The sequence below is a fragment of the Orycteropus afer genome, unplaced genomic scaffold, assembly GCF_000298275.1.
Source record: "Orycteropus afer afer isolate SDZICR_OR568_19922 unplaced genomic scaffold, OryAfe1.0 scaffold00034, whole genome shotgun sequence".
Taxonomy (NCBI): domain Eukaryota; kingdom Metazoa; phylum Chordata; class Mammalia; order Tubulidentata; family Orycteropodidae; genus Orycteropus; species Orycteropus afer.
In genome coordinates this window covers 2,350,189-2,362,444 of record NW_006921621.1, presented here as the reverse complement: position 1 = coordinate 2,362,444, position 12,256 = coordinate 2,350,189, and the positions used below count along the sequence as shown (strand labels likewise).

The window sequence follows — 12,256 nt, the reverse complement described above, 5'->3', positions numbered from 1 at the left end:
CTTTCCACATATATATGCCCCCTTCACCTGCATTCCAACAAAGAGCCATGAAATCTCAGTCCCAGGAAGTTCCCTATCCCCGGGTAGTAACACCCTGGGTAGTGCTGAGAGTGACCTGGCCTTCAGAGTCTCTAAGATTTATTCAAACTTTACAACTCTCATATGTATCCCTTAAGTTAAGGGGAGGGCAAAAGACTTAACTCAGTAACTAGAACTCTCCAAATGAATCACTAGACCTAAAATGGCAAGTGTTCACCTCACCCTTGTGAGTGAATGCTGACTCCGTTGATGGAAACTGAAATTCTGTGGAGGCCAGCAGGCAGAGGGGGCAGGACCACCTCCAGGCCCTGAGCCGTGTGCACATGAAGTGGAGCCCAGGAGTCCTGGATGTGCACTTTCACCTCCAACTCCGTGTAGTTCTCCAGCAGCACCATTCCAATGAAAAGAGTCTCACCTCCTGTGTGCAGAAGAATCCACTGTTGTTGCTGTTGTTATGTGCTGTCGAGTCAAACCTGACTCATAGCGACCCCTCCTTGGGTTTCCGAGACAGTATCACTATGGAAGTAGATTGCCCAGTCTTCTTTCCGATGAGTGGCTGGTGGGTTTGAACCGCCAGCCTTCTGGTTAGCAGTCAAGTGCATTAGGCACTATGCTACCAGAGCTCCTAGAAGAATCCATTAGCCTCTGTGATTTGGTCTTGTGGTCTCAACCACCTATTCAATCCTAAACTGTCGGATAAGATTAAATACATGTTAAGCCCTGTGCATAAATACTCTAATGCAGAGCTTTAATGCCAACTTCTTTTTCCACTGAAACTCTAACAATAATTTTAACAGAGCTATAGCTTATAACCTCAAGGACATAAAAAGCAAAATTGTCAGAGCAAGTTTACTCAAGAGACAGTAAATTATTTTCCTGCAAAGGCAAATCAAGAATTAGTTTGTAGGTTAAGCAAATAACCATATAACCATCAAATAGTACCCCATATGCTCTTTCTTACTCTCCTTCTTTTCTGCCTACAGAAATCTAAATCTGTACCTTCAGTGTACACTGAACCTTATAATAATGCCATTTGTGAATGTAGTTATTCATAGCTTACAGTACATTTTCACATGTTATCTCCTTGGATCCTCACTCCAACCTAATGTACTGTATGGGACAGATAATATTTTTGAATAAACTAAAGCTGTACAGCCATGGCCTGAAAGCTAATTAATGGGATAGCCAAGGCCTGAGCCCAGTCTTCTGTCCCCTATTTCAAATCCATTTTAGTTTAACTATCTACTATATTGTATGCCATATACACTCTGGACTTAGGAAGAAAGCCCTGGCAATCTATTTCTGAAAAAGCAGCAAATGAAAGCCCTATTGATCACAACATTCTGATTTCATTGTGTATCAGGTCACCATGAGTCAGAGGCTGATTCAACAGCAGCTAACAACATAATACCACAGACACTGTAATTAAATTCCTATTAATACAAATATTTATTGTGTACCATGAAAAAGATGTTGCAAGAAGCACAAAAATAAGTGAAATAAACACCCTGTCTTCAAAGAGACCTCAAAGGATATAAAATAGAGCCCAAAAAATTTTAATGCAAGTTCCCAAAAACCAAAATCATTGCCACTGAGTCAAATTCTGACTCTTAGCAACCCTATGGCACTGAGTAAAACTACATAGTTTACAATTCTACCCAAAGTCTTTTGTAGCATTTTCTAATCATCTAGTGGCTTGGAGAGAAGAAAAGAGAATTGGGTGACTTACTGGAAGACAAGTGACATGTATAAACAGGAGGAACACTACTGGGGCAGGAGCAGGACAAGCTGGCAGAGATTTAATGGCTGAGAACCAAGAAAGCCAAGCCTGGGGGGTCTTGACTTAATTCACCAGACTGAGGAGATCACCAAAGTTTTCTAAGCAAAGGAAGAATCTGACTGAAGTGACTCCCCCAGTCCATAAGACAAATGAGAGAGAAGAAAGGAAATCCAGTCTGTAGTCACCTGGGGACAATCAAGCATGCAATAGCAGAAGCAGAGGTAAGTGTACTTACCTTCCCTGTGCCTCAGTGTTCCCAGAGACACAGCTTGGGCTAACGCATCCCTAAAACTCTTTGACCTACTGCTGCTGTTGTGTGCCTTTTGTCAAATCTAACTCACAGCAACTGTATCTAATGGAGTATAACTGCCCCATAGGGTTTCCTAGGCTGCAATCTTTACAGGAGCATATCATGAGATCTTTATCCCCAGGGAGCCATTGGTGAATTTGAACCACTGACCTTTCAGTTAAAAGCTGAGTGTTTAACCACTGCACCACTAGGGCTACTTTTTTAGCCACTAACATTTGAGAACTCTTTCAAGTCTGGTATCTGGAAGACACCAAAGCCAATGAGGAAGAGAAAGAAGTTGCTTGAAAGAGAAAAGTTAAAAAGGATTATAGACTTTAGATCTACATGCAAATCCTTTATCTACTATTAACTACCTGTGACATTTCATGTGATTCACTTTGGGATCTCAAAGTCCTGGATTTTTCTGTAATAAGACCATAGTATTCCATCAGTTCCTATTGAGATGTTTCAACAAAAAGACACAGCACTAGAGATGCTCATTCATTTATGCCAAAAAATTTGGAAGGCAGCTATCTGGCCAACTGACTGGAAGAGATCTCTATTTCTACCCATCCCAAAGAAAGGGATCCAATAAAATGCAGAAATTATCAAACTATATCACCAGTATCACATGCAAGTAAATTTTGCTGAAAATAATTTAAAAATGGTTGCAGCAGTACGTTGATAGGTAACTGCCAGAAATTCAAGCTGGATTCAGAAGAGGATGTGGAATGAGGGATAGATAGCATTGCTAATGTCAGATTTATCTTGGCTAAAAGCAAAGAATATCAGAAAGATGTTTACCCGTGTTTTATTGACTATGCAAAGCATCTGACTGTGTGAACCATCACCAATTATGGGTAACATTGCAAAGAATGGAAAATTCCAGAAAACTTAATTGCCTTCATGAGGAACTTGTACATAGACCAAGAGACTGTCATTCAAACAAATGAGGGGATACTGCATGGTTTAAAATAAGGAAGGGTGTTTGTCAAGGTTGTATCCTTTCACCACACTTATTCAATCTGTATGCTGAGCAAATAATCTGAGAAACTGGACTATATGAAGAAGAACACAGAATCAGGATTGGAGGAGGACTCGTTTACAATCTGTGATAAGCAGATGATACAGCCTTGATTGCTGAAAAGTGAAGATGACTTGAAGCACTTACTGATGAAGATCAAAGATTACAGTCTTCAGTATGGATTACATCTCAACATTGTTTTGTTGTTGTTATGTGCCGTCGAGTTTTCTCCGACTCATAGCAACCTTATGTACAACAGAACAAAACACTATCTGGTCGTGTGCCAGCCTCACGATCCCTGCTATACCTAAGCCTATCACTGCAGCCACCGTGTCAATCCATCTTGTTAAAGGCTTCCTCTCTTTTGTTGAACCTCCACTTTATAAAGCATGGCATCCTTTTCCAGATTATGGTCCCTTCTGACAACATGACCAAAGTAGGTGAGATGAACTCTGGCCACTCTTGCTTCCAAGAAGCATTCCAGCTGCACTTCCTCCAAGACAGATTAGTTAGTTCTTTTAGCAGTCCATGGTACTTTGAGCATTCTTCACTGACACCACAACTCAAAAGCATCAACTCTTCTTCAATCTTCCTTATTCATTGCCCAGCTCTCACATACATATGAAGTGATTGAAAATACCATGGCTTTGGTTAGGTGCATCCTAGTCTTCAAGGAGATATCTTTGCTCTTCAGCACTTGAAAAGGGTCTTTTGCAGCAGATTTGCCCAATGCAATACGTCTTTTGATGTCTTGACTGCTGCTTCCATTGGTGTTGATTGTAGAACCAAGTAATATGAAGTCTTTGACAACTTCAATCTTTTCTCCATCTATCATGATGCTGCTTATTGGTCCTGTTGTGAGGATTTTTGTTTTTTTATATATTGAGTTGTAATCCATACTGTAGACTGCAGCTTTTAATCTTCATTAGTAAATGCTTCAAATCATCCTCACTTTCACCATGCAAAGTTGTGTCATCTGCATATCACAGGTTGTTAATAAACCTTCCTCTAATCCTGATGTTCTTCTTCATATAGTCCAGCTTCTCAGATTAGTTGTGCAGCATACAGATTGAGTAAGTATGGTGAAGGATACAACCCTGATATACTCCCTTCCTGATTTTAATCCATGGAGTATCCCCTTGTTCTGTTCAAACAACACCCTCCTGGTCTATATACAGGTTCCTCATGAGTACAATTAAGTGTTCTGAAATTCCCATCCTTCTAAATTTTATCCATAATTTGTTACAATCCACACAGTTGAATGCCTTTGCATAGTCAATAAAACACAAGTAAACATCTTTCTGGTATTCTTTGCTTTGAGTCAAGATCCATCTGACATCAGCTATGATATCCCTCACTCCATGTCACCTCAACATTAAGAAAAGAAAATGCTCACAACTGGACCAATAAATAACACCACGATAAATGGAGAAAAGACTTAAATTGTCAGGAATGTCATTTTACTTGTGTCCATAATCAACATCCACAGAAGCAGTACTCAAGAATCAGACATTACAGAGTATTGAGTTTATGTTAATGGTGGTGAGATATTTTGGAAAAGGATAGCACTAAGGCAGTTCAAACCCACCAGCCACTCCTCAGAAGGAAGGTTGGGCAATCCTACTTCCGTAGTGATACTGCCTTGGAAATCCAAGAAGGGGTCGCTATGAGTCGGCGCTGACTTGACAGCACATAACAACAACAACAACAATGGAGGCACAACATAAAAAATGTCAACAATGTACCTGAGTTGCAAATGGTGGAAGTTGTTATTGTTGGTGAATGTAAATGTTTTCACCACAATAAAATAAAAATTAACTAATTAATTATATAAAAAGCAATCAGACAGCATATTACATTGGGCATATCTGCTGCAAAAGACCTCTGTAAAGTGCTGTAAAGCAAAGATGTCACTTTTACAACTAAAGTGTGCCTGACCCAAGCCAGGGTATTTTCAATAGCCTCATATGCATGTGAAAGCTGGAAGTGATGCATCTGAATTGTGGTGCTGGCAAAGAATATGGAAAACATCATGGACCACCAGAAGAACAAACAAATCTGTCTTAGAAGTACAGCCAGAATGATCCTGAGAAGTGAGAATGGCCAGACTTTGTTTCTCATGCTTTGGTCATGTTATTAGAGGGACCAGTCCCTGGGCAAAGACATGCTTGATAAAGTAGAAGGTCAGTGAAAAACGGGAAGACCCTCAACAAGATAGAGTGACATAGTGGTTCTAAGGATGGGCTCAAGCATAGTGACAATTGTGAGAATGGCAAAGAACCAGGTAGTGTTTCGTTCTGTTGTACCTAAGGTTGCTATGAGTTGGAGATGACTTGACAGCACATAACAACAAGAGAGTAGTAAAGTCTATCTCGTACCATCCATTGTAAGGATTAAGTTAAATATCATGGGAAAGCACCTAGTACATAAAATGGTTCCATATTACTTCATTTTCTTCTCTCCAAATACTCCCTGCTTCTTCCTGGGTTTTCCATCTTATTTCTACCCCAAAGTCTGATCCCTCAGTATCTGCCAGAATGGTGGCATTCATTTCAACAAAGCATTTACTGAATGCTTATTCCTTGCAGGAAGCAGCTCTTGGGGCATAGTGGGTAAGGCATTTGGAAGCTAACCAGAAAGTTGGTAGCTCCAACCAACCAGCTGTCCTGCGGGAGGAAGATGAGGCAATCTAAATCCATAAAGATTTATAGCCTCAGAAACCTAATGGAGGTCACTATGAGCTGGAATTGACTTGATGGCAGTGGTTTTGGTTTACTCCATGCTGGAATCCTGGGTGGGGCAAATAGTTAATGAGCTCAGCTGCTAACCAAAAGATTAGAGATTTCAATCCACCCAGAGATGCCCTGGAAGAAAGCCCTGGCAATCTACTTCCTAAAAATCAGCCATTGAAGGACTTATGGTGCACAATTCTACTTTGATACATATGAAAGTATGGACAACATATTGGGGTTCCCAATGAGTCAGAGTTGACTCTATGGTAACTAGTTTGGTTCCTGTTTTGGTTACCTCTAATGCTGCTCTAACAGAAAATACCACAAATGAATGGATTTAACAGAGATTTATTCTCTTGCAATTTATGAGGCTAGAAGTCTGAATTCAAAGTCCCAAGCTCTAGAGGCAAGGTGAAGTCCCCTTGACCTTGAGCTTCAGCTCTGCCTCTTGCTCCCAGTCCACTGAAACTAGAGGCTTCTCTTAACTCAAGAAGTTGCTGGCTGCCGATGTCAACAAACCCAAGGTCAACAAATGAAATGGCACAGTCCCAAGATTATCAAACAACACAGCAGGCTACTAGTTCAAGTTCAGAAACAGTCCTAAGCAGGCAACCATGGCAGGCTGCTGAACAACAATTCAGCTACATACAGGATCCAAGACTCCCAAAGCTGTCTTCTTTTATACTGGAAGCAGACCACATCTCTAAGGCAACTAGTTAGCTGTTCCAGTAGATTCTACTATGGAATTGATTATCAGTCTCCTCGTGAGGAATAACTACATCCAGCCCAGCCACTCAAAACCAGGCCTGGCCAAGTTGGCACACAACTTAACTACCACATTTAGTTCATGCCAGTTCCTGAGCAAGATACTTTTACCTGCTTTATCTGCAATTTTCATAATCAACTTGAAAGAATTATTCTCACATAATAAATGTAGAAACTGAAGATCAAGGAAGCTCAATATCTTGCCCAATAAGAGATTGAGCTCAGATTCATTAACATTCAGCTCTGATAGCAAAGACCATACTTACAGCCCTGCACATCAAATTCTTCTTATCCCTCTTCTTCCTCTTTTCTTCACTTTCTTCTTGGCTTCCTAGCCATTATCAACATCATTTCCTGAGTGGAGATGTATAACGCTCCAACTCAAAAGAAACTTCCCCACCCTTTGTGGATTTCATAATGTGTTCCTCTTTATTCTTCCATAAAAGGACTTAAATACAAGTGTAAACTCTGAAAATAATGCAGCACACTGTATACATCAATAACACGAACTCCTTGGACTCTTGGTCAATCGTCAATCTAATACTAGATGCCTTTGAGGCACTGGTGCAATGTATTTATTCTTTTCATTATAGGTAGGAAATTTTATTAAAAGCCAAAATCACTGAATTCTGAATAGAACATGGATCTCACTCCCTCTCTTTTCTACTTCTTTTGGAAGAATCTATACCACTAAGGACTTTTACATACTTTGGTCACCTGAGGCAGCAAATTCTTCTTATGCACTATCCAATCTGATTAATATTGAGAAGCCAAAGGACACTTCCCCTTATTTATGAACTCTTAAGCAATGGAAAATGAAGACAGTGCCAGAAAAACTGAGCCCAGGCTTTTTCTTTGGGAAGTATGGTGGTTGTTAAATATAAACCTTTAAATATGGTTGCCATGAACTCTGTTATCTGGCATTCAATTTACCAAAAAGGTATGTTACCCATTACTTTTTCAAACCTATATGCTATGACATAATAAATTGTTATAATTTCATCTTGGAAAATCAGCATAATAATCAAAAAATATTAAATTAGTTCCTGTAGTTTGGTACTAAAACCCCATTCTTTTTATATATAGTATGCCTCAAAGAGTTGACTAGAACACTTGATTGTGCTCATGAGGAACTTGCACATATACCAAGAGGAAGTCATTCAAACAGATGCATGGTTTATAATCAAGAAAGGTGTATGTCAGGGTTGTATACTTTCACTATACTTAATCCAAGAAGTTGGATTACATGAAGAAGAAAACAGCATCAGGACTGGAGAAAAATTTATTAACAACCTGAAAAATGCAGATCATACAACCTTGCTTGCTGAAAGTGAAGATGACTTGAAACAGTTACTGATGACCAAAGACTACAACCTTCAGTATGGATTACATTTCAACGAGAAAACAAAAATCCTCATAACTAGACCAATAAGCAACATCATGATAAATGGAGAAAACATTCAAATTGTCAAGGATTTCATTTCACTTGGCTCTACAATCAACAGCCATGGAAGCAACAGTTAAGAAATCAAATGACATATTCCATTGGGCAAATCTGTGCAAAATATCTCTTTAAAGTGTTAAAAAAGCAAAGATGTCACTTTGAACACTAATGTGTACCTGACCCAAGCCACAGTATTTTCAATTGCCTCATATGCATGCAAAAGTTGAACAATGAATAAAGAAGACCAAAGAATTGATGCCTTTGAATTATGGTGTTGGCCAAGAATACTGAATATACCATGGACTGCCAGGAGAACAAACAAATCTGTCTTGGAAGCAGTACAACCAGAATACTTTAGTAGAAGGATGGTGAGACTTTGTCTCACGTTCTCTGGACATGTTATCAGGAGGGACCAGTCCCTGGAGAAGGACATCATGCTGATAAAGTACAAGGTCAGCAAAAATGAGGAAGATCCTCAACATGATGCACTGACACAGGGCTGCAACAATGGGTTCAAACACAGCAGCGGAGGTACAGGACCAGACAGTGTCCATTCTGTTGTACACAGGGTCTCTATGGGCCAGAACCAACTAGACAACACCTAACAACAATAACAACATGGCTCAAAGAACAAGGCTCCTCGGTTGATCAGAACACTTTATTCTGTTGTTGTTGTTGTTGTTGTTGTTGTTGTTGTTTGCCGTCGAGTCGGCCCTGACTCACAGCCACCCCCCTTCTTGGGTTTCCCAGGCAGTATCACTATGGAAGTAGGATCGCCCAACCTTCCTTCCGAGGAGTGGCTGGTGGGTTTGAACCGCCAGCCTTCTGGTGAGCAGTCAAGTGCCTTAGGCACTATGCTACCAGAGCTCTACTTAAATAAAATTTAAGAAATAATATTTTACAATTAACTATGTAGGTGGCTAATTGCTTAGGATCCGCAATCAGGCTGCTTCCAATCCCAGCTCTGCTATTTACTAAATAAATATTAAATGTATTCATATATAACATGAACTCCTTGTAGCAATTTTAGGAAAGCAACTTATTCTCTCGTTTTCAGTTTCCTTATCTGTAAAATGGGGCTAACAATCCTGTAGAAATTTATAACAATGACTAAAGTCTACAATTTGTCTGTGCTATTAATATTGGCACACAGTAGGTGTTTAATAAATATTTATTGAATGAAACATTACTTATGAATTTTCACATCATTTTCGTGATGTAGAAACACTTAAAAAGAGACTGACTTGATGGCTATGATGTAAAAACTGGACTCATTTTCAGAAAAGAAAGAAAAAATTCTATCCAAAATACAATACTATCTTCAATAAAATCCATAGGCTACTATGTGTCTTTTGTATAGGTTCAAAGCTCTAAAACAAAAGTCCCGCAAGGTCACACACTTTTACCTGCTAAGCTGCTTCTGTTCCTGCTCAGAGACACGATCGTTGGGTTTAAAGAGGCAGTGTATGTAAATGCCGCGGGAAGAACTGCAGAATGGTCCCCTCTGATCACAGTCACGTTCACAACGGATTCATCTTTCACCTGAAAATCAATTTTTAAAATCGAACTTCAGTAAACAAGATTGACTTGAGGGAAGAGGAGAAAACCAAATCGAATCAGTTTAAAAGGTTAATTTCAAGAAAATTGTTTTTAAAGGGTGTATTAGCTACTTTCAAGTATTCACATATAGACACACAGAGGCAAGTGCTTGGCCTACCCAAGTGAAGACTTGAACAAAATGCAGAAGGACCTGCTCTAAAGGGTAAATAAGAATGATTTGCTATTAACATGCCAATATTGTTTAAGTAAATGGTTGTTTCTAATGTGTTTATAGAAGGCTGGAAATAGTGTGCTCTCCAAAGAATGCCGGAATAAAATTCCCCAAGGCCACCCTCCTCCAAATACAGATTTGCACAATAAATCCTTTCTTCAAAACTATCTAAAAGGTAAATTTTAAGTTAGCCCTCCCTAAATTATGACAAATCTCTAGGTTGTGAAATGTGAATATATTATACTAGAGTTTCCAATCTTCTTATTGTTGTTGCTAGGTGCCATCAAGTCATCTCCAATTCACAGTGACCCTACGCACAGCGAACAAAACACTTGAACCCATCACCACAGCCACTGTGTCAATCCATCTCAATGAGGGCCTTCCCCTCTTTTGCTGACCTTCCACCATACAAAGCATGACATCCTCCTCCAGGGAATGGTCCCTTCTGATAACACAACCAAAGTAGGTGAGGTAAAGTCTGGCCATTCTCACTTCCAAGGAGCATTCTGGCTTCACTTCCTACAAGACAGATTTGTTAGTTCTTTTAGCAGTCTGTGGTACTTCCAGCATTCTTTGCCAGCACCACAACTCAAAAGCATCAACTTTTCCTCAGTCTTCCTTATTCATTGTCCAGTTCTCACATGCATATGAGGTGAATGAAAATACCATGGCTTATGTCAGGTGCACCTTAGTCCTCAAGGACACATCTTTGCTCTTCAGCACTTGAAAGAGGTCCTTTGCAGCCAATCTGTCCAGAGCTATACATCATCTGATGTCCTGACTGCTGCTTCCATTGGCGTTGACTGTAGAACCAAGCAATGTGAAGTCTCTGACAACTTCAATCTTTTCTCCATTTATTGTGATGTTGCTTGTGGTCCGGTTGTGAGGATTTTTATTTTCTTTATATTGAGATGTAATCCATACTGCAAACTGTATTCTTCAATCTTCATCAGCAAGTGCTTCAAGTCATCCTCACTTTCAGCAAGCAAAATTGTGTCATCTGCATATCACAGGTTGTTAATGATTCTTCCTCCAATCCTGATGCCACATTCTTCTTCATATAGTCCAGTTTCTTGGATTATTTGTTCAGCATACAGACTGAATAAGTATGGTGAAAAGATACAACCTGATACACTCCGTTCTTGATTTTAAACCATGCAGTGTCCTCTTGTTCTGTTCGAACAACAGCCTTCTGGTCTATGTACAGGTTTCTCATGAGTACAATTAAGCATTCTAGAATTCCCATTCTTCTCAATGTTATCCACAATTTGTTATGATCCACATAATCAAATGCTTTTGCATAGACAATAAAACACAAGTAAACATCCTTCTGATATTCTCTGCTTTCAGCCAAGATCCATCTAACACCAGCAATGATATCCCTCATCCCATGTCCTCTTCTGAATCCAGCTTGTATTTTTCAAAGTTCTCTGCCAATATACTACTGTAACCATTTTTTAATTATCTTTGGTAAGATTTTACTTGCATGCAATATTAATGATATTGTTCAATAATTTCCACCTTCTGTAGGACCATTTTTCTTTGGAATGGGTTTAAATATGGATCTCATCTAGTCAGTTGGCCAGATGGTCATCTTCCAAATCTCTTGGCATAGCCAAGTGAGTGCCTCCTGTGGGGCATCTGTTTGTTGAAATATTTCAATGTATATTCTGTCAATTCCTGGTACCTTGTTCTTCACCAATTCCTTCGGTACACTTCAACTTCCTCCTTCAATATCATTGGTTCTTGATCATATGCCATCTCCTAAATTGGATGAACACTGACCAGTTCTTTTTGGTACAGTGGCTCTGTGTATTCCTTCCATCTTCTTTTGATGCTTCCTGCGTCATTCAACATTTTGCCCATAGAATCTTTCAATATTGCAACTTGAGGGTTTAATTTTTTCTTCACTTCTTTCAGTTTGAGAAATGCTGAGTAGATTCTTCACTTTTGGTTTTCTAACTCCAGGTCTTTCCACATTTCATTACAATAATTGACTTTGTCTTTTCAAACTGCTCTTTGAAATCTTCTGTTCAGCTCTTTTATCTTTTCTTTTCTTCCATTTGCTTTAGCTACTCTCCATTCAAAGGCAAGTTACAGAGTCTCTGCTGACATCCACTTTGGTCTCTTCTTCCTTTCCTGTCTTTTTAATGACCATTTTCTTTCTTCATGGATGATGTTCTTGATGTCATGCCACAATTCTGGTTTTCAGTCACTGGTGTTCAATGCATCAAATCTATTTTTTAGTTGGTCTCTAAATTCAAAAGGGATGTAATCAAGGTCATATTTTGACTCTCATGGACTTGTTTTAATTGTCTTCTACCCACCAGCCACTCCTCAGAAGGAAGATGGGGTAATCGACTTCCATAGTGATACTGCCTCAGAAACCCAAGGAGGGGTCGCTATGAGTCA

At 39.4% G+C, this 12,256-nt stretch overlaps 1 protein-coding gene across 1 annotated transcript in view; it reads right to left on the bottom strand.

Moving 5' to 3' along the window:
* The window catches only part of PKHD1 (PKHD1 ciliary IPT domain containing fibrocystin/polyductin), a 774,619-nt gene that overhangs the window by 652,351 nt on the left and 110,012 nt on the right, over positions 1-12,256 (bottom strand). The window contains exons 28-29 of the mRNA XM_007936280.1: positions 9,480-9,615; positions 262-457 (exon numbers count right to left, since the gene is read on the bottom strand). Coding sequence (XP_007934471.1) covers positions 262-457; positions 9,480-9,615 — 332 coding nt within the window. The remainder of the gene's footprint in view (positions 1-261; positions 458-9,479; positions 9,616-12,256) is intronic.